Genomic DNA, 25,901 nt, shown 5'->3' with positions numbered 1-25,901 from the left:
CAGCTTCCCCCCCCCCCCCCCACCCCGGCTGGAGCCCAGGGAAGCTGGCTGGGAGTGAGTCACTGGGAGAGAAGGCTGGTGACTACTGGGAACTAGCAAGGCAGGGGCACTCAGAGGAGGCTGCAGGAGGGATGGGGGAGGCCTGTCAGGGCAACAAGCGAGCGGCAGGGTCAGAGCAGCCATGGGGCAAGAGAGCGAGCGTGGGGGGGACGCGCCGATCGGGCAGCTCCGCTGGTTCCCAAAGCGGATGTTTTACCCCCGCGCCCTCCCCGCCGGCTCTCTGCCCACAGGGCGGCTCGGCTCCCGCGCGGCCACGGCACAGAGCCCGGAATCAGGGGCTGCTCCGCTTTAATGCAGCAGCTCAGCGGGCGCAGGGACACAGCGGGGAGGGGCCGTGGGAAGCGGGAGGGGCGCGGCCCGGCCGGGACGGGCTGCACGGGGGGTCCCGCCGGCCGGGGGCGGGGCTAGCGCAGGTCGTCGGCGGTGAACATGCCGCGGGCGCGGCGCAGGATGGAGTCCTTGGCGGCGTCGTAGGGGTGCTCCTTGGAGGGGATCTCCAGCACGGCCGGCAGCGAGCGGGTGTGCGCGTCGATGGCGTGACGGATCAGCTCCGCGATGAACTGGTTGATCAGGATGATGCCCACGTCCTCGCGGGCCAGGAAGCTCCTGGGGGAGGCAGCGATGGGTGGGGGGGGGGCTGCAACCGGGGCCCCCTCCGGGGCACAGTGGGGCCGCCCGGCGCCCCCCCACCCAGTGGTGCTGCCCTGCAGCTTCCTCCCCCCCCAGCCCAGTGGAGACACCCACCCCCCCCGCTCGATGGTTCGGCCCGGGTCCATCCCCCCACTCGGTGGTCCCGGCCGCCCCCCCCCCCGCTCTCCCGGCCCGGTGGTCCCGGCCGCCCCCCCCCCCCGCTCTCCCGGCCCGGTGGTCCCGGCCGCCCCCCCCGCTCCCCCGGCCCGGTGGTCCCGGCCCGAGGCCCCCCCCGCTCCCCCGGCCCGGTGGTCCCGGCCGGCCCCCCCCTCTCCCGGCCCGGTGGTCCCGGCCGGCCCCCCCCCCCCGCTCTCCCGGCCCGGTGGTCCCGGCCGGCCCCCCGCTCCCCCGGCCCGGTGGTCCCGGCCGCCCCCCCCCCTCTCCCGGCCCGGTGGTCCCGGCCGCCCCCCCCCCCTCTCCCGGCCCGGTGGTCCCGGCCGCCCCCCCCCGCTCTCCCGGCCCGGTGGTCCCGGCCGCACCGGAAGGTCTCCTCGATCTCGGTCACGCTGGTCTCCTTCTCCACCACCAGGAAGTTGGGCTTGCGGTGCTTGTTGAGCTCGCCCACCCCGCCCAGCAGGAAGCCCGTCACCGTGTCCTCGTCCCCCAGCACCGCGATCAGCTTCCCCCGCCCGGCCATGACTCCGGACCGCCGCCGGCCACCGTCCGTCTCATATAGCCTCGGCGCGGCGCGCATGCGCGGCCGGCACCTGCAGGACCCGTGTGCGCCTGCGCGTGGCCGGCACCCCCCACGGCTGCCGTCATCCCGCCGCTCCGCGCGTGCGCACGTCCCCGGCCGCTCCGAGCCCGCGGGGCGATTGTGCGCATGCGCTGCGGCTCCTGGCTCGCTGCGCCCTGAGTGGCTGTGCTCTGCCCCGCCCCCCGAGAGAGAACGCAGTAGTCCGGCCCCGCCCCCAGCCGGAGTCTGGCCTATGAGGATGTGGGAAATGCTTGTGACGTGTCTCGTGACGCATGGCCGTGCCTCAGTTTCCCCGATGTGCGATGTTGCTCCAGGCGGGGGGGGGGGGGGGGTGTTGGACAGGACACGGGGGGCGCTGTCTCCCCCCCAGGGGCACAGGCTGGCAGAGGTGTGGGGGGGGGGACAGGACACGTGGGGGGCGCTGTCTCCCCCCCAGGGGCACAGGCTGGCAGAGGTGTGGGGGGGGACAGGACACGTGGGGGGCGCTGTCTCCCCCCCAGGGGCACAGGCTGGCAGAGGTGTGGGGGGGGACAGGACACGTGGGGGTCACTGTCTTCCCCCCCAGGGGCACAGACTGGCAGAGGTGTGGGGGGGACAGGACACATGGGGGGCGCTGTCTCCCCCCCAGGGGCACAGGCTGGCAGAGGTGTGTGGGGGTGGACAGGACACGTGGGGGGCGCTGTCTCCCTCCCAGGGGCACAGGCTGGCAGAGGTGTGTGGGGGGGGACAGGACACATGGGGGTCACTGTCTTCCCCCCCAGGGGCACAGGCTGGCAGAGGTGTGGGGGGGGACGGGACACGTGGGGGGTGCTGTCTCCCCCCCAGGGGCACAGGCTGGCAGAGGTGTGTGGGGGGGGACAGGACACATGGGGGGGGCGCTGTCTCCCCCCCCAGGGGCAAAGACCAGCAGAGGTGTGGGGGGTGGAGGACAGGACACGGGGGGAGGCATGCTGTGTCTCCCCCCCAGGGGCACAGGCCAGCAGCGGTGGGCGGGGGTAGCTGCCGGGGTCACACCGATGGAGCCAGGCCCTCGGGAGACCTGAGGCCTCCTGGGCACCAGCTACTGACTAAACCCGCCCAAGGTGCCAGCTGGGGCAGTGGTGCTGCAGCTCTTGGGCCACCCCTGGCTGGGCTCGGGCCCCGGCCCCAGGACTGCAGGGTGCTGAGCTGTGGCTGCCCAGCTCTGCGACAGAAAAGCTGGGCCTGCCCCCGCCAGCAGAGCTGCAGCCATGGCACCACGCAGGCCCCGGCCCGTGGGTCAGGCATCACCGTGGGGGCCAGGGCTCATGGCCCAGGGGCTGTGTGACCCTGGCGGAGTGGGGGTTGCCTGAGGCCAGAGGCACCTGGCTCTTTCCTCCCCTCCCCTCGTGTAGTTCGGCCATGCTGCACAAAACTGTGCCAGCCCCAGGGCAAACAGGCCGGCTCCCCCCCCCGGGCTCTGAGTCCAGCACCTTCCTCGGTGGAGGGGCCCAATGCCAGACTCTGCCCTCACTGAGGTTTAGGGAGAAGCTTCAGCAACCGCCTGGAATATTTTACAGCCAACGGGAACGGCTTGTCGCCCAGAGGTGCCTGCATGTACCCAGGGCTGCCAACTGCCTGGGAAGCGGCTTCACTTGCCCTTGCCCGGCTCCCGGCCACGTTCCATGGGCCCAGCTGTCCCTCGTGGCCCTGCAGGGGGCGTGTGGCGCAGGACACAGACAGCACAGCCACCGCAGCGAGTCACTTTATTGCCCTGGCAGGGCGGCTGGCCCTGGCACTCGGCAGAGCACAAAGCCAGGCGGGCCGGCCGGGGCGCCCCTGGCACATTCAGACCCGGAGGCACCCGGCGAGCGTGCGCCAGGGACCGGCCACCAGTGCGGGAGCGGTGGCAGGGGTCAGGGCTTTTTCTTTTTTAAAAAGCAGACGGAGATTGTGTCTCCTCCCCGCCCCCGGACAGGGGCTGGGCTCAGTAAGGCAGCACCAGAGGCAGAAGGGCACAGCGGGCACTGGCCAGGGCAGGCGATGCCCGGACACCTACTGGGTCCCTGACACCCCAAAACCTTAGGAGCTGGCCCTGCTCTAGGGCTTGGCTCTTCGGGCTGCAGGGCTCCTACCTGGCTTGTAGGGCAGCACGACTCATGTGGCGCTCTCCTCCCTGGGCCCACACTCGGCCCCACTCAGAGGCTTTAAATCTCCCCCAGGGGCCCTGCATGGGGTCCAGAGACCAGGGCTGGACCGGCATGGCCCGGGGTGGCAGCCCCTGTCCCTTGCTCACAGCAGGGAGGTGCCCCGGGGCCCACCCCTGGCAGCAGCTTGTCCCACTACCCCTCCCCAGACATTCCTGCCCCTGCACCCTTCCCTCCTCCCCCTCCAACCAGCCCATCTACCTCCTCTGCCCTTCCCCTGGACCATACCCTCTGCCCCATCTGCATCCTGGGCATACCCTCCTCCCTGGCAGCTGCCTGGCTGTGCCCAGTGCCGGAAAGGCCCCAGCCTGCCCCAGGGCCGTGCCCACTGCCCTTCCAGCTGGGCTGGCGCTGGAGGAAAGAGAGAAAGTGGTGAAACACAACTACACAAAGTTCCTCTCTTCCTTTCACCCAGGCCAGCGGCCCCAGCCCAGCCCCGCAGCAGAGCATTGTGGGTAGCTGGAGGGCAGCCCCACAGCAGAGCATTGTGGGTAGCTGGGGGGCAGCCCCTAGCGGCCCCGTTTGGCAAGAACAGTCACTGAGCGTGGAGTCCGTGGTGGATGGCTCACCCGCGGCGGGGCGGGGGCGGAAGCGTGAGTGTGCGTGCGAGGGGTGGGGGGAAGGGGTGCCGCGGCTCCGGGCGCTGGCTCCGGGTTAGGGCACGGTGACCTGGTAGGGGCTGCCCGGCACACCCTCGTCACCCCACTTGAGGATGAGGACGTAGTCGCCCTTCTCCTTGACGGTGTAGGTGACGTTGTACACCCGGTTGCCCACGTGCTTGACGTACACCTCCTCGCACGGCGTCTTGGGGCCGTGCACGCCCACCATCAGCATATTGGTGCCTAGGAAGGGGGGCAGAGAGCACGGCGGCAGGTGAGGAGACTGAGGTGGGCCCCGGTCATTCCCCACCCCCAACAGTATCCCCCTGGGAGCTGAGTTACTTCACCCCGCCCTGCCTGTCAGGCTCCTCCCTCCTCCCCCCCACGAGGCCACGCCCCGTGAGCAGGCCCCTCCCTACTCCACCAGGCCACGCCCCGTGAGCAGGCCCCTCCTTAATCCACCAGGCCACACCCCCTGCGAGCAGGCCCCTCCCCTCTCATACCGGCCTTGCTGCAGTCCACGCTGAAGGTGTTTTTCTGGCCCACGAAGGCCTTGGTGAGCCCAGGCCCCCGGGCCACCACCTTGCTGGCGTCGGAGGAGAACTTGGGCATGGCGCTGTAGCTGCCGCCCACGGAGGACGAGGACTTGGTGACCGTCTCCACCAGGACGGTGGACGTCTCGTGGAGGCTGTGGCCACCGGAGAGGCGTGGCCCTGGGAAGGGGGCGAGACATCACCAACCACCCCGCCACGCCGTGGCCCTGCCACAGCCCACAGCCACCTCGCACTAGAGACCCGGTGGGGCTGGCCCCAGCCCGGCCAGAATCCCTCCCTCCACCCCACAGCTGCTAGCATGGCTGGGACCCTGAGCCCCCTCCCCTACCATGTGATCAGGCTCCACCCTCCTGCCCCCCTACCCCCCCCTCCCCCCGTATCCTCACCTCCACACTGCCTGGCCAGGCTCCGCCCCCTGCCCCCCACAGCCTGGCCTGGCTCCGCCCCCTGCCCCCTCTCACACTGCATGGCCAGGCTCCGCCCCACACCCCGCCCCCGCATGGCCAGGCTCCGCCCCACGCCCCGCCCCCAGCCGTACCGGTGACCTTGGCCTTGAAGGGGCTGCCCACGATGTGCTGGGGGCCGCCGTACTTGATGGAGATGAGGTAGCTGCCGGGGGCCATGGGCGTGTAGGTGACCCGGTGGCCCTCGGGGCATTCCTGGCAGTCCAGCTTCACCTTGGAGGGGCCGTCGATGGAGACGGCCAGGGCGCCCGAGCCGGCGTTCAGCGTGCTGATGAAGAACTCCGAGGAGACGCCTGGGACGGGACGGGGGTTAGAGGGCAGCGGGGGCCTGCTGGACCCGGCCCCTGGGCTCCAGGACCCGCCGCGACGGGACAGCGGCTACACAGCCAGCGGAGACGGGCCCAGCCCCCCAAGTAGCATGGCATGGGGGCAGCCAGGGCACATTGCCCTCTTCCCCACCCACCCCGCTCCCTCCTGGGTCTCCCTGCCAGGCTCCATCCCAGCGCTGGTGGTGCCTGGCTCAGGCGCCGGCTCCGACACCTGGATCCCCTCCCACGTCCCAGGACACCGCACGGCAGCTCCCCAGAGCGGTGCCGGGCACAGGGGCACCAGCGGGTGCCACCCTCAGCCTCTCTGCGTCCAGCAGCTGGGGGCTGCGCTGGGCGGGGGCCCCAGGCCCCTACCTGTGATGCCGCCCTCCAGGCCGGGCCCGTAGGCAGAGACGAGCCCCGGGTCAGCCGCCTGGCTCTGCTCCCCCACGCGGATCTTGAAGGGGCTGCCTGGGATGTGGCGCCCGTTGAACTTGACGTCGATGGAGTGCACGCCGTTCTCGCGCGGGATGAACCGGATGGTGGATTTATCTGCGGGGACAGTGGGGCTCAGAGACCCTGGCCCGGCCCCTCGCCGGCGCCTGCCCCACCTGGTCTGGCCCAGCCCCAGGGGAAGTGAAGAACCCCCCACCCACCCTGGCCCCTCGCCGGCACCCGCCTAGCCCAGCCCCAGGGGGAGCGAGGAGCCCGCCCCGTGTGACCAGGGTGCCAGGGCAGGTGGCTCAGGTCTGGCTGAGATGGCGCCACCCTCAGGCCAGTTCCTGGCTCTGCATCTTCTAAGCCTGCAGGGCCCCCGGGGCATAGCCTCCCCCCGGCCCAGAGCCCATCAGCCAGCCCCCGGCGCCGGAGCGGGGTCTGGGCTATTCCCCGTGGTACGTGGCGTGTGAGTTTTACTGTCCCGCCTGGAGCCACGTGGGCCTTCGGATTGGTCAACGGGGGTGGGGGAGGCGGCCTGGCTGTTCCCGCCACCCCCCCCCAATGACACAGCCTGACTCGGTTTCCTGGGAGCTGCAACGGGAGTCGGGTGTGGCCTGCCCGGAGGGAGGCTGCCCCACAGCCAGCACACAACTCATGGGTTAGCGGATCTTAGTACCCCACAGGTCACTGCTTCAAGCACTGTTCTAGGTCCGCCCCAAACCCGGCACGAGGCGGGGCCACGGGGCAGCTCAGGTCACAGCGCGCGTGGCCGGTTGTGTTCACGCAGACATGAACACACGCGTAGGCGCCTGTAGGCACGTGGTGTGAACACAGCCGGCCAATCGCGCTGTCGCCACGCCGGCGTTTCGGGTGTTCCCGGGGCCCACCAAAAGGAGGCCGGGCTGGCCGACGGTCGCAGGGCTGCGAGGCATGCGATTGGAGGGATGGGGCGGGCAGCGGGCCAGACCACGTCGGCCGGGCGCCTCTGAGTACGTTCCCCCTAGCCTGGGGCGATGGCTGCTACCGGAAGGGCTGAGCCAGGGGACTTGGCACGGGACAAACTCCAGCTTGGGCCGTGCTGTGACCGGGCCCGGACAATAGGCCCTGGTCTACACGAGGGCGTCATTTCGAAAGAACCCCCCTCGGCGCCCCCCCCAACCCCCTTATTTCGAAATGACGGGCTGCTTCTTGGGAAGCTGGACTCCGGCGTCCCTCGGGGAAGAACGCTCATTCGGAACAGCTTGGGCGACGTGGGGAGCGGTTCTTTCGAACCAGCCGCAGTGTGGCCGCGCCGGGGCTGCTCTTTCGAAATAAGCGCGCCCCCGAGTCATTCGAAGGAAGCACGGGGGCGTCATTACAGGGGCTCTAGGTCGAGGTAGCACCTCGACGTTAACGGAGCCTGCCTGGACTCATTTCGAGCCCCCCCCGCCCCGGAGTGTGGACACGCTAGTTCGAGTCTGTTATTTCCGGAGTTATTAAATCCATTTTCGTTATTTCAAACGAGTTTCCTCGTGTAGACGTGCCCTGGGAGGCCCTCCACGCGGCCGAGGATATTAAAGGTGCCTCCTTTTTGTCGTCAATCCGGCTTCTCACCCCCGGGGGAACCGTTGCTACCCACTGGAGCTCTGAACCACGGACGGAGCGAGCGAGCAGTTCGTTCCACCGCCGGCCACGTCTGCACCAGGCACGTGGCAATTGGTGCGCGTCTGAGCGCTGTACGGATTTTCTTTCAACAAGCCGTTTGGTGGCAGAGGCGAAAGGGCCGGCCCCGCGCGCTCTGCGGGGGCAGATCTGGGGTGCAAATTGCCCTGGGACGGTGGCTGCTCTTTTGGGACTGGGAGAACCTGGTTGGAGTTGGGAAGAGCGCCAGAGGAGGCGCCAGTTCTCCAACCCCCGGCCGGCCCGGCTTCCTACGGGGCAGCTCCGGAGCGTTGCCCCGTGACGAAGTGGGGGGGGGGGGCTGTCGGCTTTGTAACCCGGTGTCCCCACTTGGCTGGGCTGTGTGGTTCCCACCGACTCCCCCACCTGTGGATTGGCCCAGGCACCTAGTCCCAGCCGGAGCCGATAACAGGGTGCTGCCCAAGGGGAGAGACAGGAAGGGAGGCGGAGGCGGCCGCCGGGCTGGGGGGCAGAGGCCGGGAGCTGGGCAGTTTTGAAGAAAGCAGACTAAGTCCAGGACAGGGGGGCCAGGGGCCAGTGAACCCCCCCTCCCCCCCAAGAGGGCGAGGCCGTCTGCCCTGGCTCGTATGTCAGCGTCGCGCCGGCGCTGTACCCGAGAAGCGAGAACCCTTCTGCTCTACTGGCCGGCGGAGGCACATCTGGCTGCAGATGGGGGGCAGGGTCAGGGGCCCCCCCGAGGCGTCGTCACCCCCCCACATCCCACGCCCGCTCGGACCCCTCGCGCCCCGAGGCCCCTCCCCTCACCGCTGTCCAGCTCGGAGACGTAGCACTCCTCCACCGTGCCGGAGGGCGTGTGCACCTTGGCCTCGATCACGCCCCGCGCCCCGTTCAGCTGCACCGCGAAGGACGCCGTCTGGCTGACCTTCAACCCCGTCTCCTGCAGGGCAAAGGGGGGGGCGTCGAGGTGGGGCCAGCGCTGGCGGGGGAGGGGGTCCCGAGCCGTGGGTCAGATGGAGGGACGCCGGCGGGGGAGGGGGTCCCAGGCCAGGCCGTGGGTCAGATGGAGGGACGCCGGTGGGGGAGGGGGTCCCAGGCCAGGCCGTGGGTCAGATGGAGGGACGCCAGCAGGGGAGGGGGTCCCAGGCCAGGCCGTGGGTCAGATGGAGGGACGCCAGCGGGGGAGGGGATCCCGGGCCCCACGGTGCCAGCGCTGGTCCCACGGGCCCTGTCCCCGGCCGGCCACACGCACCTGGAGGCTGGTGACGGTGAGCCTGCGGGCGTCGTCGGAGAGCGAGGCCACGGGCACCACGAAGGGGCTGTCGGGGACGTGCTCCTCGTTGAACTTGATGGACACCTCGTAGTCACCTGGGGGCAGAGCCAGTGGGAGGGGTCAGGCTCCGGCCCAGCGGGGGGGGGGGGGGGGCACCGGCGCCCCAGGCCAGGCTGTGCCGGGCGCCCGGGGCCGGGAGCAGAGGGGGGGGCCGAGGTCCCTGAGCCCTGCAGCTCCCAGGCCAGGCCGGGTTCAAGGGGCTCTCTCGACGCCCCCCAAGCGGGCAGTGGGCCGGCTGTGGGGCCACGCGGGGCTCTCCATGACCAACGGAGGTGCAGGGGAATGGCCCCCCCACATCGGGGCAGGAGGGGCCCCACCCCCGGGCGGCACCAGCCCAGGCTGCGGGGGCCGGGGAGGCTGGCAGGGCAGCGAGGAGCCGGGGCCGGGCGCCGCGCACCCACCTGGCTCCTGGACGATGTAGGAGACGCCGCAGGAGCCGTCCTTCCTGTCCTCGAAGGCGATCTCGGCCTTGCTGGGCCCCTCGATGGCGATGGAGAGGCCTCCGGCGCCCGCCTCCCGCGTCCAGATGCTGAACTCGGCTGGGGGCAGACAGCACCATCGGGGCGGGGTCCGGAGCCCGTGCGCCCCACACGCCCAGCGCCCGAGCCGCCCCCTTCCCAGCGCCCGAGCTGCCCCCCACACCTCCCACGCCCGCGACCTCCCCATAGCCCAACCCCCTCGGCCACCCCCTGCCCCCCACCGGGCGCAGCCCCTACCTGGCACCCCGGCGACGCCCCTCTCCAGGCCGGTGCCCCCGGCCCGCACCTTGTGGGCGCCGCCCTCGCCCATGGGCCCCACGGTGAACTGGAAGGGGCTGCCGGGCACGTGCTGCCCGCGGTACTTGACGTGGACGGTGTGGGCGCCCATCTCCTGGGGCACGAAGCGCACGCTGTAGGCGCTGTCCTCGCCCTCGATGATCTCCGCCTCGGCCGTCTGCCCCGACGGGCTGGTCACCTGGGCCGTCATGGGCGGGGCACTCGCCTCCCCTAGGCAGCGCGAGACGGGCGGGGCCGTCAGCCAGGCACCGCACGGCCCCGCCCGCCCCACACAGCGGCCCCTGTGCCCCGGGGGCTTGGGACAGGAAGGGAGGAGGGGGCTGTGCCAGGTGGGCAGGGAGCGGGCATGGGGTCTGCTGCTTGGGATCTGGGCAGGGCACGGGGCTAAGCCCCACGGGCACAGAGCCGGGGGTGAGAACGGCCAAGGATGTGCTGACTAGCGCCCCCCCCCCGCCCCTCGTGGATCGCACACTCGGACGTGCGAGCAAGACTCCGACACGTTTGTGCGAGACACGTGCACAATGTACCCGTGCCGTGCCCTCCACAGCCCTGCTGCCGCCCGTGGGCAGGGCACGCCCGTCCCACCCCTCCGGGCCCCCCGCTGCCCTCTCCCCCCCGAGCCGGGCACGCACCCTCCGGGGTCCGGGCGATGCTGCCGAAGGAGCCGAGGCTTTCGCGGCCAAGGAAGTCGCCGAAGACGTGCTGGAAGGGGTCGCCGCCCACCTGCGTGGACTCCTCCACCCGCACCTCCCGCGTGGTCTCCCCGCCCCGCGTCTTGCTGATCTCGGTGCGCTCGGTGCGGGTGTAGGTGTGGCTGCTGCGCGTGAAGGTCCGGGTGAGCCGCTCCTGGGCCGACACCATCTGGAACCAGTTCCCTGCGCCGCGCCGGGAGGCAGAGAGGCTGGGCCCCGAGCTCCGTCCCCTGCGCCCCCCCCCCCCCCCCCCCGCTGCGTGCTCCTCCCCAGAGCCAGCAGCATCCCGCTCCCGGGGAAGAGCCCCTCCCACGCCTGGTGGGGCTGCAAATGGCTCCCCATCGTGGCCCCCCACGCACAGAGACCCTCCTCACCCAACCACCCGCCTGGCCGTGGAGCTGGGCGCCCCACGTCGGGGGCCAGGGGCCAGGCTCGGAGCGGAGCCGCCCGGCAGGGCCGTACCTGGGATCTTGAGGTTGAGGTCGCACGTGCTGCCAATGGTGGCGATGGAGGGGGCCTGGCGCCGGCGCGTGATGCTCTCCTTCATGCGCCCCTCGCCCGTCACCTTCACCGTGAAGGGGCTCCCTGCACAGGCCCACGCCAGGTCAGTCGTGCCCACGGCTTCCCGCCTGCGGGGGCGGCACAACGCAGCCCCTGGCACTTCCACAGGACCTCAGCCAGGGGCTTGGTGCCAGAACCCCCTGGGCAGAGGGGAAACTGAGGCACCGCCCCCGCCCCCTTCTCCCAATGCCCAGGAGCCAGCTGGGCGGCTTCTCTGCCTCCTGCAGCAGAGCTGGGCAAAGAACCCAGGAGTCCTGGCTCCCAAACCCCCTCCCCCCACCCCGGCTCTAACCACTAGCCTCCACTCCCCTCCCAGAGCCGGGGGAAAGAGCCCAGGACGCCTACCCCAGCTCTAGCGGCTCTCCTGATCCCCACGCCCCTGGGCACGCCGCCTTCCCGGGGGCCGGTCCCAGCCCAGGGTGCCCCGGCCCCGCCCCCGCACCTGGCACATGCTTGTCGGCGAACTTGATGTTGATGATGTAGTTGCCGGGCTCGGTGGGGCAGTAGGTCACCTTGCAGGTGCCGTCCTCCACGTCCTCGCAGTTAATGTCCACCTTGCTGGGCCCCTCGATGGACAGGCCCAGCCCGCCATAGCCTGGGGGGGGGCGAGCATGAGAGCCGTGGGCAGAGCCCGCCTCAGCCCCCCCGGGCACGCTGCCCGCCAGCCTGGCCCCCGGGATGCCCACCTCAGCCCCCCCCCGGGCACGCTGCCCTCCAGCCCGGCCCCCGGGACGCCCACGGGACGGACAGAGCCCCCTCGGGCACGCCGCCCGCCAGCCCGGCCCCTGGGATGCCCACCTCAGCCCCCCCCCGGGCACGCTGCCCGCCAGCCCGGCCCCCGGGACGCCCACGGGACGGCCAGAGCCCCCCCGGGCACGCTGCCCGCCAGCCCGGCCCCCGGGACGCCCACGGGACGGCCAGAGCCCCCCCGGGCACGCTGCCCGCCAGCCCGGCCCCCGGGACGCCCACGGGACGGCCAGAGCCCCCCCGGGCACGCTGCCCGCCAGCCCGGCCCCCGGGACGCCCACGGGACAGCCAGAGCCCCCCCGGGCACGCTGCCCGCCAGCCCGGCCCCCGGGACGCCCACGGGACAGCCAGAGCCCCCCCGGGCACGCTGCCCGCCAGCCCGGCCCCCGGGACGCCCACGGGACGGCCAGAGCCCCCCCGGGCACGCTGCCCGCCAGCCCGGCCCCCGGGATGCCCACCTCAGCCCCCCCCCGGGCACGCTGCCCGCCAGCCCGGCCCCCGGGATGCCCACCTCAGCCCCCCCCCGGGCACGCTGCCCGCCAGCCCGGCCCCCGGGACGCCCACGGGACGGCCAGAGCCCCCCCGGGCACGCTGCCCGCCAGCCCGGCCCCCGGGACGCCCACGGGACGGCCAGAGCCCCCCCGGGCACGCTGCCCGCCAGCCCGGCCCCCGGGATGCCCACCTCAGCCCCCCCCCGGGCACGCTGCCCGCCAGCCCGGCCCCCGGGACGCCCACGGGACGGCCAGAGCCCCCCCGGGCTCGCTGCCCGCCAGCCCGGCCCCCGGGACGCCCACGGGACGGCCAGAGCCCCCCCGGGCACGCTGCCCGCCAGCCCGGCCCCCGGGACGCCCACGGGACGGACAGAGCCCCCCCGGGCACGCCGCCCGCCAGCCCGGCCCCCGGGACGCCCACGGGACGGACAGAGCCCCCCCGGGCACGCTGCCCGCCAGCCCGGCCCCCGGGACGCCCACGGGACGGCCAGAGCCCCCCCGGGCTCGCTGCCCGCCAGCCCGGCCCCCGGGACGCCCACGGGACGGCCAGAGCCCCCCCGGGCACGCCGCCCGCCAGCCCGGCCCCCGGGACGCCCACGGGACGGACAGAGCCCCCCCGGGCACGCTGCCCGCCAGCCCGGCCCCCGGGACGCCCACGGGACGGCCAGAGCCCCCCCGGGCACGCTGCCCGCCAGCCCGGCCCCCGGGACACCCAGAGCCCCCCCGGGCACGCTGCCCGCCAGCCCGGCCCCCGGGACACCCAGAGCCCCCCCGGGCACGCTGCCCGCCAGCCCGGCCCCCGGGACGCCCGCGGGACGGCCAGAGCCCCCCCGGGCACGCTGCCCGCCAGCCCGGCCCCCGGGACGCCCGCGGGACGGCCAGAGCCCCCCCGGGCACGCTGCCCGCCAGCCCGGCCCCCGGGACGCCCGCGGGACGGCCAGAGCCCCCCCGGGCACGCTGCCCGCCAGCCCGGCCCCCGGGACGCCCGCGGGACGGCCAGAGCCCCCCCGGGCACGCTGCCCGCCAGCCCGGCCCCCGGGACGCCCACGGGACGGACAGAGCCCCCCCGGGCACGCTGCCCGCCAGCCCGGCCCCTGGGACGCCTGCCGGAGCCCCCCAGAATCTCCTCTCTCACTCCAGCCCGGGCCGGACGCCCCCTGGTTCCCCGGCCCGGGCCCCACCTGCGTTGCGGGTGTCCACGATGAACTCGGCCACCTCGAAGGTGCGCGCCTCCACCAGCCCCTGGCCCCACACCTTCACCTTGCTGGCGTCGCCGATCTCCGACGGCCCCACCAGGATCTTGAAGGGGCTGTTGGAGACGTGCTTCCCGCTCTTCCGCACGCTCACCACGTGCTCCCCCACCTCCTTGGGGGTGAACGAGATGCCTGCGGGACGGGCAGGGTCAGCGCCCGCGGGCTGTGGGAATCCCCGCCCCGGGCCACAGCCAGCCGGCCCGGAGCCCCCTCCCCCCACCCGGGGCCACGGCCAGCCGGCCCGGAGCCCCCTCCCCCCACCCGGGGCCACGGCCAGCCGGCCCGGGGCCCCCTCCCCCCACCCGGGGCCACGGCCAGCCGGCCCGGTGCCCCCTCCCTCCACCCGGGGCCACGGCCAGCCGGCCCGGTGCCCCCTCCCCCCACCCGGGGCCACGGCCAGCCGGCCCGGTGCCCCCTCCCCCCACCCGGGGCCACGGCCAGCCGGCCCGGTGCCCCCTCCCCCCACCCGGGGCCACGGCCAGCCGGCCCGGAGCCCCCTCCCCCCACCCGGGGCCACGGCCAGCCGGCCCGGAGCCCCCTCCCCCCACCCGGGGCCACGGCCAGCCGGTCCGGTGTCCCCTCCCTCCACCCAGGGCCACGGCCAGCCGGCCCGGTGCCCCCTCCCCCCATCCATGGCCACAGGCCAGCCGGCCCAGAGCTCCCTCCCCTCCCCCAGGGCAGCCGTGCCGGTGCCCCCTCCCACCCAGCCACGCCAGAGCCGTGGGCCCCAGCCGGCCCCGTCTCCCCCTTCCCGCGCCCGGGCGGTACCGATGTGGCGGTTGGGCAGGCGCTTGAGCAGGCAGGGCTCCTCGTGGCCGGAGGGCGCCCGGATGGAGGCCGTCAGCAGGCTCAGGTCGCTCTCGGTGATCTTCAGCGACACGTCGGTGGAGGTGCCCACGTTGAGCTGCGACGTCCGCATGGAGTCGTCGCCTGGGGGCGGGAGGGGCAGGGTCACCGGGGGCGGGGGGACACATCTGGGCCACGGGGAAGGACCTGGGGGGGGGGGGGCTCACCGGTGATCTTGGCGGTGAAGGGGCTGCCCGGCACGTGCTTCTCGTCGAAGCGGACGATGACGCTGTAGTCGCCGGGCGCGGTGGGCAGGTAGGACACGGTGCAGGTCCCGTCCTTGTTGTCCTTGCAGGTGATCTCGGCCTTGGACGGGCCCTCCACGGCCAGCGACAGCCCCCCTGGGGAGCCGGCCGTCAGGGGCGCCGGGACCTGGCCCCCCGGCAGCCTCCCGTCCTCCCTTGCCCTTCCCTCCCTCCCACCCAAAATCCTCCTTCACCCGGCCCCCCCCAGCAGCCTCTCCTTCCCCCGCCTGCCTCCCATCCGCCCCTGCCCCCCCAAATCCTCCCTCGCCCTGCCCCCCTCAGCAGCCCCCCCACCCCCAGCAGCCTCTCCTTCCCCTGCCCTTCCCCCACCTGCCTCCCATCCTCCCCTGCCCCCCCAGCAGCCTCTCCTTCCCCCGCCTGCCTCCCATCCTCCCCTGCCCCCCCAGCAGCCTCTCCTTCCCCCGCCTGCCTCCCATCCTCCCCTGCCCCCCCAGCAGCCTCTCCTTCCCCCGCCTGCCTCCCATCCTCCCCTGCCCCCCCAGCAGCCTCTCCTTCCCCCGCCTGCCTCCCATCCTCCCCTGCCCCCCCAGCAGCCTCTCCTTCCCCCACCTGCCTCCCATCCTCCCCTACCCCCCCAGCAGCCTCTCCTTCCCCCGCCTGCCTCCCATCCTCCCCTGCCCCCCCAGCAGCCTCTCCTTCCCCTGCCTGCCTCCCATCCTCCCCTGCCCCCCCAGCAGCCTCTCCTTCCCCCGCCTGCCTCCCATCCTCCCCTGCCCCCCCAGCAGCCTCTCCTTCCCCTGCCTGCCTCCCATCCTCCCCTGCCCCCCCAGCAGCCCGCCGCCTGCCCCTACCTTCGCCGGCGCCCTTGGTGACGATGGTGAAGGTGGCCGGCCTGTTGACCATGCCGTGGCTCAGGCCGGGCCCATAGGCGCTCACGTGGCGGGTGTGCATGGCGTCCACGTAGAACTGCAGGGGGCTCCCTGGGAGAGGAGGCAGGGCATCTTGACTGGGAGCCCCAGGGGGGCAGCCCCCCCAGCCTGGCAGGTGCTGCTGGCGCTGAGCCCAGGGGACCCCAGGCTGCCGGCTGCAGGGGCATGGGGGGCCCACGGTCCCAGACTCCAGCCCCCTCCCTCTCAGGCCTGGGCGCTCAGCCCCCTCATAGCTGGCTCGGGGAGGGGGCAGGGATGTGGCTGGGGGGCAAAGGGGCTTTCTGCCCATGAAACCCCCCGGCCTGGCACACAGGGTACGGCCCTGTCTGGAGCAGCAGCTGGGCCAGGGCCCCCCCCCTTCCCAGGGGCCGTGGGGGGGCCAGTTCCGACGTCCCCCCGTAGCCACGTCCGGGCAGGTCCCAGGCGCCCCCCGGCCACGGCAGCTGCTCACCGGGGATGTGGTTGCCGTCGCATTTGATGTCCATCTCGTGCAGCCCCTTCTCCACGGGCGCGAACCTCACGGTCACCGTCCCGTCCTTGTTATCCGTGATGCTGGGCCGGGCCGTCTTCCCCGAGGGCATGCGCACCTCGCCTGGGGGGGCCGCACGGTCAGCGGGCCCCCTCTGCCACCCCGGAGCTGGGCTCCTTGGGGCGCTACCCCCGCTCCCGCCTGCCGGGCACCCCCCGATCTCCCTCTGAGACCCCCCCATATTTCCCCCCACTGTGAGAGCCTCCAGCTCTGACCCCCCGATCTCCCTCTGCTGAGACCCCCCCCCATATTTCCCCCTCACTGTGAGAGCCCCCAGCTCTGACCCCCCCGATCTCCCTCTGCTGAGACCCCCCCATATTTCCCCCTCACTGTGAGAGCCCCCAGCTCTGACCCCCCCGATCTCCCTCTGCTGAGACCCCCCCATATTTCCCCCCACTGTGAGGCCCCCCCGATCTCCCTCTGCTGAGACCCCCCCATATTTCCCCCCACTGTGAGAGCCCCCAGCTCTGACCCCCCCGATCTCCCTCTGCTGAGACCCCCCCATATTTCCCCCTCACTGTGAGAGCCCCCAGCTCTCTGACCCCCCAATCTCCCTCTGAGACCCCCCCATATTTCCCCCTCACTGTGTGAGCCCCCAGCTCTCTGACCCCCCCGAGCTCTTTCCCCTCCTCCCCCGAACACCATGCCGCCCGCCCCCTCCCGCCCAGGCCTGCCTCGGCCAGGCCCCCGCGGCGCCCGCGTACCGGTGATCTCCCCTTTCTGCACGGTGAGGGGGATGACCAGGTTGAAGGGCCGCAGCATGGCGTCCAGGTTGTCGGGGGGCGCGATGGGCTGGTCGGTGGCCTGGCGGGGGGAGGGAGGGGGCAGAGAGAGAGCAAGAGAGAGCGTTGGCAAAAGACGGGGGGCCGAGGCAGGGCCGGACAGGAGCAGAGCGCGACAGGCCCCGGGCCCTGCACGGGCCCACGGGAGACAGAGCTGCAAGAGAAGGGGAAGTGGGGGGCAGGCATGGCTGGGCGCAGCTCATGGGGGGGAAGGAATCACTGCAGCCAGAGCTTGGGGGGCTCACCCTGTGGCACTGGGTACCCCCTTACCAAGACAGACAGGGTCCCCCTCTCACTGGCCCCTGGCCTGCCTGGCATGAGCCCAGCCCTGGTACACGGAGCCAGGCACGCAGCTGGGCAGGGGGTGGGCACTAGGGGGCTGGCCCGGGTGCGGCGGGGCAGCTGGGGGCAAGGGGGCCAAGCGAGCCCGGGGCTCAAAGCCAGAGAGCGTCCCCGGGCCGAGGGGGGAGAGGCAGCAGGACAGGAAGAGGCAGGGGGGGCAGGGGCGCCTGGTACCCAGCACGGCGGGTAGCTGCCAGCCGGGGGCGGAGGGAAGGGCTGGCGCAGCTGGAGGGAGTCGCACGGCTCCTCGACGCGGGGGATGGTCTCGCACGCCTGGCGGGAGGCAAGGAAGGGGTTCACGCGGGCGGCCAGGCAGGCTGGCCAGCTCGGAGCCCCGCTGCCGGGGGCTGCCCCACAGGAGCCCGGGGCCTGCTGCTCGCCCAGCACCAAAATGCAGCCACCTCTGGGGTGGGACCCGGCAGCCGGCTAAGAGCCCTGCACCATCACCCGGTGAGGCAGCGTCCCCTGGTCGAGGACCACCCCCCACCCCCCGCTGCACAGTGGCGGCTGGGGCAGCTTAGCACCCCTCAGTGGTGCTGACAAGGGAACCTGCCCACCCGCACCACAGCGCCCCCTAGTGCTGCCTTGTGGCGCTGACCAGGGAACCCACCCACCCGCACCACAGCGCCCCCTAGTGCCGCCTTGTGGCACTGACCAGGGAACCCACCCACCCCCACCACAGCGCCCCCTAGTGCTGCCTTGTGGCACTGACCAGGGAACCCACCCACCCCCACCACAGCGCCCCCTAGTGCTGCCTTGTGGCGCTGACAAGGGAACCCGCCCACCCCCGGCACAGCGCCCCCTAGTGCCGCCTTGTGGCGCTGACAAGGGAACCCACCCACCCGCACCACAGCGCCCCCTAGAGCTGCCTTGTGGCGCTGACCAGGGAACCCACCCACCCCCACCACAGCGCCCCCTAGAGCTGCCTTGTGGCGCTGACAAGGGAACCCACCCACCCGCACCACAGCGCCCCCTAGAGCTGCCTTGTGGCGCTGACCAGGGAACCCACCCACCCGCACCACAGCGCCCCCTAGTGCCGCCTTGTGGCGCTGACCAGGGAACCCGCCCACCCGCACCACAGCGCCCCCTAGAGCTGCCTTGTGGCGCTGACAAGGGAACCCACCCACCCGCACCACAGCGCCCCCTAGTGCTGCCTTGTGGCGCTGACCAGGGAACCCACCCACCCCCACCACAGTGCCCCCTAGTGCCGCCTTGTGGCACTGACAAGGGAACCCGCCCACCCCCACCACAGCGCCCCCTAGTGCCGCCTTGTGGCGCTGACCAGGGAACCCGCCCACCCGCACCACAGCGCCCCCTAGTGCCGCCTTGTGGCGCTGACAAGGGAACCCGCCCACCCGCACCACAGCGCCCCCTAGTGCTGCCTTGTGGCGCTGACCAGGGAACCCACCCACCCCCACCACAGCGCCCCCTAGTGCTGCCTTGTGGCACTGACAAGGGAACCCGCCCACCCCCACCACAGCGCCCCCTAGTGCCGCCTTGTGGCGCTGACCAGGGAACCCGCCCACCCGCACCACAGCGCCCCCTAGTGCCGCCTTGTGGTGCTGACAAGGGAACCCGCCCACCCCCACCACAGCGCCCCCTAGTGCCACCTTGTGGAGCTGACAAGGGAACCCACCCACCCCCACCACAGCGCCCCCTAGTGCCGCCTTGTGGCGCTGACAAGGGAACCCGCCCACCCGCACCACAGCGCCCCCTAGTGCCGCCTTGTGGCACTGACAAGGGAACCTGCCCCACCCCCCCAGCACAGCACCCCCTAGTGCCACTGACAAGGAAACCGCCCACCCCCAGCACAGCTCTCTATAGTGCCACCTTGTGGCGCCGAGAGGTAACCCCTGCCCAGCACAGCGCCCCCTAGTGGTGCTGACAAGGGACCCCCACACACACACAGCACCCCCTAGTGCAGCCCTGGGACCAGTGCTGACTCCTAGAGCCCCGCCCCGCCCGCCGGCTGGCCCCCGACCTACCAGCACGTGGAAGGGGCTGTTGGGGATGAGCTCGCCCCCGAAGCGGATGGTGATGACGTATTTGCCCGGCTCAGGCGCCGTGTAGTAGATGTCGAAGGTGCCGTCGTGGTTCTCCACTACGTCCACGTCCAGCTCGGCCCCGTCCGGCGTGGACACCTTGCAGGTCACCTTCCCTTTGCCCGCTGCCTTGGCGTCCACCGTGATCACCGTCTCCTCCCCGATCTGGATGGTGGGGCCCAGGCAGGCGCCTGCGGGGCGGAGGGATGCGGTGGGCGCGGGGCCTGGCGTCCGGCCCAGCATCCCTGTGAGCAGCAGCCCAGCAGAAGGGAGCAGAGCCGGGCGGGGGGCACTGCAGGGGCCGGCCACTGGAGGGAACCACGATCCCTGCCATCAGCCAGGGTACCAGGCCAGGGGTTCATGTCCCACCCCCGGCTGCCCACACCCTAGGAACCAGGCTCACACCAGAAACTGGGAAGTTGTCCCAGCCACCCACTACCCCTGTGGCTCACAAACTGCCCACCCTCCCCACCGCCCAGAGCGGGACTTACCCAGGCCATGGCCCCCAATGGACACTGCAAAGAGAGGGAGGGAAAACCTGTGAGAACGCAGCTGGGGGCAGGGCTGCAGGGCAGGAGCGAGGCGCAGAGGCCGGAGGCCACGTGGGGTGGGGAGGGCCGAAGCCGGGGAGGCCACGTGGGCTGAGTCTGGGGGCCCCAGAAGCTGGGGGGACAGAGCTATGGTGGCCGCAGAGGCTGGGAGGCTGCGGAGACGGGGGAACAGGGCTCTGGAGGCCGTGGGGGGCAGAGTGCAGGGGGGCGGAGGGTGTGGAGGCTGGGCAGACAGGGCAATGGAGGCTTCAGGGGCAGAGACCGGGGGCTACGGAGGGGGCAGGGCGTGGAGGCTGGGGGAATCGGGCTCTGGCGGCATCCCGGGGGGGGGGGCCCACCTGTGAGCAGGCACTTGCTGGCGTCGCCGCTGGGCTGGGCGAGGGTGCGGAAGGGCGAGAAGGGGATCTCGTCCCCCCCGTACTTGATGGTGATGGTGTAGCGCCCCGTCAGGTCGGGCACGTAGGACACCGTGTAGGTGCCGTCCCCGTTGTCCCGGATGTTGGCCTTCTTGGGCTTGCCCTCGGGGTCCTGGCCAGGCACAGACGGGGTCAGGGCCCAGGGCAACGGGCAGAGCCCAGCCCGGGAGCCCCCCTTCTGCCCTTGGGATAGTGCCCAGTCCTCCCCACCAGAGCCTGGGCCCCCCCCCAGTCTGGTCCCCCCCAACCAGAGTCAGGGGGCCCCCCAGTCTCCCCCCACCAGAGCCATGGGGCCCACTAGCCCGGTCTCCCCAACAGTCAGGGGTCCCCCCAGCCCAGTCCCCCCCACCAGAGCCAGAGCCCCCCCCCAGTCCGGTCCCCTCCAACCAGAGCCATGGGGCCCCCCAGTCCGGTCTCCCCAACAGTCAGGGGCCCCCCCAGGCCAGTCCCCCCAACCAGAGCCGGGGCCCCTCCAGCCTGGTCCCCCCACTGTTATCTGATTAAAATACGACCATGTCAACTCTTATTGCCAGGGCTCGACAAAGCGCAGTGAAATCCACTCGCCAGCCCCACACCGCGCATGCGCCAGCCCCACACCGCCGGGGGACGGGGCGACCGGCTGAAATCTCCTCGCCACAGGCGAGTAGCTAAACAGATTTGTCGAGCCCTGCTTATTGCAACCACTGTTCTATCATTGCAAGAAATCTTGGCCAGACGGTGGCGGAGCGAGGTCGTGGCCCCCCCAACCTGGGCCCCCCCATCAGAGCCTTGGCCCCCCTAACCCGGTCTCCCCCCCATCAGAGCCATGGCCCCCTAACCCGGTCCCCCCCCAACCCGGTCCCCCCCATCAGAGCCATGGGGCCCCCCAACCTGGTCCCCCTTATCAGAGCCATGGCCCCCCTAACCCATCCCTCCATCAGAGCCATGGGTCCCCCCCCACTCATGCCCCCCATCAGAGCCAAGGGCCCCCCACCCCAGTGCCCCCCATCAGAGCAACGCCCCCAGTGCCCCGTTGCAGGGCACGCCGGAGCTGGGCCGGCACTCACCAGGATCTGCACGGTGAGCAGCCCCTCGCCGGCGTCGCGGGCGTCGATGGTGAACTCCACAGGCAGGCTGGCAGGGATGCCGGTGGCGCTGAGGCCCGGCCCGCTGGCCCGCACTTTGCTGGCATCGTGAGCTGGGAGCGCCTTGATCTTAAACGGGCTGGCGGCGGAGAGGCCGGAGTCAGAGCGGGGCTGGGCCGGAACCCATCCGAGCACCAGGGGCCGGCTGGTCCCTCAGTTCAGGGCCCAGGCCTGCGCCAGGTGCGGGCACCCGACAGCACCACCCCATGGGGCCTGGGCAGGATCGGGGCCCTGCGGCAGCCGGGCATAACAGAGGCCAGGTTGGGGGACCCTGGTCAGTTTCCGGGTTGGGGACTTGGGGAACCAAGATTAAGGCAAGACTGCCCAACACGCAGGCCCCATTGAAGTCAGGTCTGCTGATATTACTAAAATGCAGCATTTGCCCCATGTCCACCCCTCGGACAGCACTCGGAATGAGCGATGGCAGCCCAGGAATGTAACTACTAAAACGCATAGCGCCGGAAGACCGTTCTATCGACTGCTTTTTGGGTTTGGCTCCCACCCGCGGGCCGTGTGTTAAGCCCCGTGTAAACCCACCCAAACTACGCCGTGGGCCATGTGACGCAGTGGGGGTACCTTGCTGGTGGCTATGCTGGGCAGTGGGCTGTGGGTGACCCCCACTGGCTGCAGCACGGCCCAGCAGGGCAGGGGGTGAGTCATTATGCAAAAGGGGTCTCTCAACCTGTCCGACCAGCTACCCCCCAGGGAGAGAAACAAAGGAAGGGGGAATGCCGGCCCTGGCTGGGGGCAGGGCTGGAAGTGAGCTAGTTTCAGTCTGGGAAGCAGGAGAGAAGGAGCTAGGGAGGGGGGCTGGGATTGTAGGGCCCAGTCACCCCCCATCTCAAGGGGGGCACTGAGGCCTCCTAGCCCCAGTTCCTGTAACCAGAGAGATCTGTGCTGTGCTGTATCCTGGAGAAGCAATAAACTCCCTCTGTTCTACCGGCTGGGGGAGTCTGTTCGTGCCACTACGGGGGTGCAGGAGACAGGAAAACCCCAAAGTGCCGTTACAGGCCGCAAACGGAGTAGCCCGTGTCTAGACGGTGCTGGGTCTGGGTCCGGGCCCTAGTGTGCGAGGATTCCAGGATGCTGTGACTTCGAGGTGTTTGCTTCGGGGAGATGCCCGCAGGAGGTTTGGGCAAGGCACCGTGATGCTGAGCGGCCCACCAAGGAGTACTTGGCTGACCCCGTCAGAGGGTCCTTCCTGGGACATCGGGGCAAGCATGGGAGCAATGGGGCTCTGCGACAGGCAGGGGACTTGCCTGTGGGACTCCCAACCCCACCCCGCTGCTGGACTTTTCCCCCCACAGGAGGAACGGGGTGGGGGGGTGTCACTCCACACGGCCGAGGAGGCACCTCCCTTTTGTCTGCTGCCTGGCTTCTCACCCCTAGGAGGTCTGGGCGCCGACTGATGAAGCTCTGGACACAGGACCAAGTGCCCCCGCCCAGCTGAGACTTGAGAACTTGGCAACTGTTTGATTTCTTTAACCGTGCTGTGCCGTAGTGGGGGGCTGTCTGCCCTGTGACCTGGGGACCCCCTGCGCGGCGGGCGATGGGAGATTCTCACCGACTCACCCACATGGGTATTAACCCAGACACCTGGGCCCAGCCGCCCAGGGAGAGAGACAAAGGGAGGAAGGCGGAGACCAGCACAGGGCTGGGGGGAGGGACTGGGAGGGGGGCAGGGGCTGTCTGGGAAGAATGGAGAGAACAGGGTAAGCTTGGAGGTCTAGGGACAATGGACCCCTAACTCTAGGGTCTGAGGCATCCTGGCCCCATAGCCACACCACATGTGCTGCGCTGTATCCTGAAGGAACAATAAACCCCTCTCTATTCTCCGACTGGCGGAGTCTGTTCTTGCTGCCGTAGGGGTGCAGGAACAGGGGAACCCCGACTGTGTCATCCCACATGTCCGCTTGTAACCGCCACCAGGCGGATTTGAACCTGGGACCTCAGTGTAGGCGCCTCTACAGCTTGAGCTATCAAGCCAGCTGGCTCCCAGCCCGGGAAGTAGAGGTCTCTTGTTCTTAACTCTGGTTATACGTGGTCTACGTGCCACCCCGTGGGACTAGGTGTGTGGGTGACACACGCGCCCCCCTCCTTCGCCTCTGGTTTGGAGCAACCCTTCGGGTGTGAGGTGCAGCCGGCGGGGAAGAGCGTGTTTGGGGCAGGAGCCGTGTTACACGTTGACCTGTCAGGGCGGCTGGGCCTTTGGGATCAGAAGAACCTGCCCCCCCCCCCCACGGTAGCTCCCCCCGCCCCCGCTGGCCGCCTGGCTCACCTGCGCGGCACCTCCTGGTCGGCGTATTTCACAGCCACGGTGTAGGGCCCGTCGCTGGCCGGGGTGTAGTTCACTTTGTGGGTGCCGTCCCCGTTGTCCCGCACGTCTACTGGCTCGGCCATGCCTGCGGCAGAGGGGGCAGGACCCGCCCGGCTCAGTGCGGGCTACCGGGGAGGCCTCCCCAGCCAGCCCAGAGCACGCGGGGGGCCTGGGGAGGGGGTCTCTGGATAGGAGGGCCCCCACGAGCCATGCCGCCCCGTGCCCAGCCCTGCCCCAGGTACCTGAGGGCCCGAGGACGGTCACCTCCAGGGGCGCCAGCCCGGCCTTGCTGCAGTCCACGGTGAAGGTCTGGGGCACACGGGCCCGGACGCCAGCCCCCAGCCCGGGCCCCGAGCACTTCACCTTGCTGGGGTCCACCACGTCCTTCACGGGCACTCGGAAGGGGCTCCCTGCGGGGGCGGGGAGGGGGAGCGCTTGTCAGTCTGGGGGGCAGCCAGAGCCAGCCCCGGGGGGGCTGGGAGTCCAGCCTGCACCGGGGGGGGGGAGTCACGACCGGATCGTGAACGAGCCCCACGCCCGTGGGCCGAGGCTCCCGTGGCGGGATGTGGGGGGGACCCCAGCTCCCTAGCCCAGCTCCAGCCCCCCACCCATGGACCCCCATCCCCCATCCCAACATGGCCGTGCTCCTCCCCCCGGCCCCTACCCGGGACGGGGTGCCCGCCGAAGGTGATGTTGACGTCGTAGTCGCCGGGCGTGAAGGGGATGTAGTCCACGCTGCAGCTGCCGTCCTTGTTGTCCTTGCAGGACATCTTGGCCTCCGAGGGCCCCTCGATGGCCAGGCCCAGCCCGCCGGTGCCAGCGCCCCTGCGCGAAGAACCCCCCGCCGCTCAGAGCCAGGCCTGGGAAATGCAGCCCCTCCGGGGCCAGGCCACGTGGGCGCCGGCTGTGCCAGGGCAGGGTCTGTCCCCTCCCGGGGCTCGTGCATCGGCCAGGAGCCGTCTGGGAACGGGGCCCCGCAGCCGCCCCCGGCGGACCCCGCGCGCTGGGCTGGGGCGCGGTACCTGGTCTCCACGGTGAAGCGGTTGGATTTGTTCACCAGCCCCCCCTCCAGGCCGGGGCCGTAGGCGCGCACGCGGCTGGGCTCGCACCCCTCGGCGACGGCCACGCGGAACGGGCTCTTGGGGACGGGCACCTCGTCGTACGTCACCTCCACCCGGTGCAGGCCTGCCGCCGGACGGGCAGGGGTCAGGAGCGCCCCGGCCCCCAGCCTGCCCCTGCCCAACCGCCCCGGCCCCCAAACCACCCTGCTCCCCCAAACTGCCCCGCCCCACCCAATAGCCACAGCCTCAGCCCAGCGGGTAGAGACCGGCCCAAGACACCTGCTCCCTAGGGCCCAGCGATAAATCGTTCCTGAGCTTGGACACGGCCACCCAGCCAATGGACAGGCCAGCACCAAACAGGGGAGTGAGAAATGGGATCGGAACGGGCTTCTTGGGGGCGGGGGGGCTGGAAAGGACCAGGAGCAGGACTCTGGGGTTCTCTCCCCAGCCTGGGAGGGGAGTGTGGTCTAGTGGTTGGGGGGGGGGGTGCCAGGAAGGCAGTGGGGCCAGTGGGGCTGGGCCGTGGGGGGCACTGGCTGGGGGGGGCTCCCGGGGTCCTTACCCTCCTCGTAGGCCGTGTACTGGACGCGGTAGGTCCCGTCGCCGTTGTCCGTGAGGAAGGTGTCCGTCTTGGCGCCCGAGGGGTTGACGACGCGCGCCTTGAGGTGGCTGCCGCCGGTCTTGGTGAGCGAGCGGGCGTCCACCGTGAACTCGGTGGTGACCTCCCGCAGGACGCCTGGCAGAGCGAGCGGGCGCTGAGTGCCAGCCTGGGGGCACGGCCCCCCCCCCCCACCCCTGAGAGCAGCACCGGCCTCTCGGAGCGCGGGGCTGAGCCGGGCCAATCAGCTGCCGGCATTGCGGCGAGGTGGCAGCCACCCCGACGTTTGGGGGGTCCCGGGCCCCAACCCCACCCCCACAGCCCAGTAGGGCCCAGGAAGGTGCCCCCAGCAACCTCCTGCAGGAGGGAGCAGGTAGACCCGGCCACACCCGGAGAGCAGAGGGGCGACAGGCCTGATGGGGGTATGGGACAGAGAGATGGGCGTTGGGGGGGGGGGGGCGGGGATGGATGGATGGATGGATGGTCTAGTGATAGCAAGACAGGTGCATACAGGGTTGGACAGACAGATGCAGGTTGTGGGGAGGCAGACAGACAGGCAGACGGGGGGCGTCTGGGGACAGGTTTAAAACTAATAAAAGAAAGTTCTTCTTCACACAGAGCGTAGTCAACCTGTGGAACTCCTTGCCAGAGGAGGCTGTGAAGGCTAGGACTATAATAGAGTTTAAAGAGAAGCTAGATAATTTCCTGGAGGT

At 71.4% G+C, this 25,901-nt stretch overlaps 2 protein-coding genes across 4 annotated transcripts in view; both read right to left on the bottom strand.

The window, feature by feature from the left end:
* Nucleotides 1–331: 331 nt before the first annotated feature.
* On the bottom strand, nucleotides 332–1,442 carry ATP6V1F (ATPase H+ transporting V1 subunit F). The gene is made up of 2 exons (XM_075924935.1): nucleotides 1,230–1,442; nucleotides 332–666 (listed from the first exon to the last, which is right to left on the bottom strand). The coding sequence occupies exons 1-2, from the start codon at nucleotides 1,385–1,387 to the stop codon at nucleotides 465–467; spliced, it is 360 nt and encodes a 119-aa protein (XP_075781050.1). The 5' UTR covers nucleotides 1,388–1,442; the 3' UTR covers nucleotides 332–464.
* Nucleotides 1,443–3,154: 1,712 nt separating this feature from the next.
* The window catches only part of FLNC (filamin C), a 54,744-nt gene continuing 31,997 nt past the window's right edge, over nucleotides 3,155–25,901 (bottom strand). Inside the window, exons 22-48 of one of the 3 annotated variants that reach the window (XM_075924948.1) lie at nucleotides 25,153–25,326; nucleotides 24,552–24,714; nucleotides 24,194–24,354; nucleotides 23,772–23,939; nucleotides 23,491–23,614; nucleotides 21,135–21,291; nucleotides 20,011–20,200; nucleotides 19,613–19,636; nucleotides 19,065–19,312; nucleotides 17,254–17,352; nucleotides 16,660–16,759; nucleotides 15,878–16,018; nucleotides 15,349–15,477; nucleotides 14,459–14,632; nucleotides 14,214–14,375; nucleotides 13,374–13,577; nucleotides 11,397–11,549; nucleotides 10,856–10,978; nucleotides 10,334–10,576; nucleotides 9,642–9,911; nucleotides 9,327–9,464; nucleotides 8,845–8,960; nucleotides 8,400–8,532; nucleotides 5,913–6,089; nucleotides 5,304–5,522; nucleotides 4,715–4,924; nucleotides 3,155–4,454 (exon numbers count right to left, since the gene is read on the bottom strand). In XM_075924948.1, the coding sequence (XP_075781063.1) occupies nucleotides 4,267–4,454; nucleotides 4,715–4,924; nucleotides 5,304–5,522; nucleotides 5,913–6,089; nucleotides 8,400–8,532; nucleotides 8,845–8,960; nucleotides 9,327–9,464; nucleotides 9,642–9,911; nucleotides 10,334–10,576; nucleotides 10,856–10,978; nucleotides 11,397–11,549; nucleotides 13,374–13,577; nucleotides 14,214–14,375; nucleotides 14,459–14,632; nucleotides 15,349–15,477; nucleotides 15,878–16,018; nucleotides 16,660–16,759; nucleotides 17,254–17,352; nucleotides 19,065–19,312; nucleotides 19,613–19,636; nucleotides 20,011–20,200; nucleotides 21,135–21,291; nucleotides 23,491–23,614; nucleotides 23,772–23,939; nucleotides 24,194–24,354; nucleotides 24,552–24,714; nucleotides 25,153–25,326 (4,388 nt within the window). In that variant the 3' untranslated portion in view covers nucleotides 3,155–4,266. The remainder of the gene's footprint in view (nucleotides 4,455–4,714; nucleotides 4,925–5,303; nucleotides 5,523–5,912; nucleotides 6,090–8,399; nucleotides 8,533–8,844; nucleotides 8,961–9,326; nucleotides 9,465–9,641; nucleotides 9,912–10,333; nucleotides 10,577–10,855; nucleotides 10,979–11,396; nucleotides 11,550–13,373; nucleotides 13,578–14,213; nucleotides 14,376–14,458; nucleotides 14,633–15,348; nucleotides 15,478–15,877; nucleotides 16,019–16,659; nucleotides 16,760–17,253; nucleotides 17,353–19,064; nucleotides 19,313–19,612; nucleotides 19,637–20,010; nucleotides 20,201–21,134; nucleotides 21,292–23,490; nucleotides 23,615–23,771; nucleotides 23,940–24,193; nucleotides 24,355–24,551; nucleotides 24,715–25,152; nucleotides 25,327–25,901) is intronic. The other 2 variants (XM_075924962.1, XM_075924955.1) reach the window with 2 other exon arrangements.

Source organism: Pelodiscus sinensis, chromosome 1 (genome assembly GCF_049634645.1).
Source record: "Pelodiscus sinensis isolate JC-2024 chromosome 1, ASM4963464v1, whole genome shotgun sequence".
NCBI lineage: Eukaryota > Metazoa > Chordata > Testudines > Trionychidae > Pelodiscus > Pelodiscus sinensis.
The sequence above is the reverse complement of the archived record's forward strand: the minus strand, read 5'-3'. Positions and strand labels throughout refer to the sequence as shown.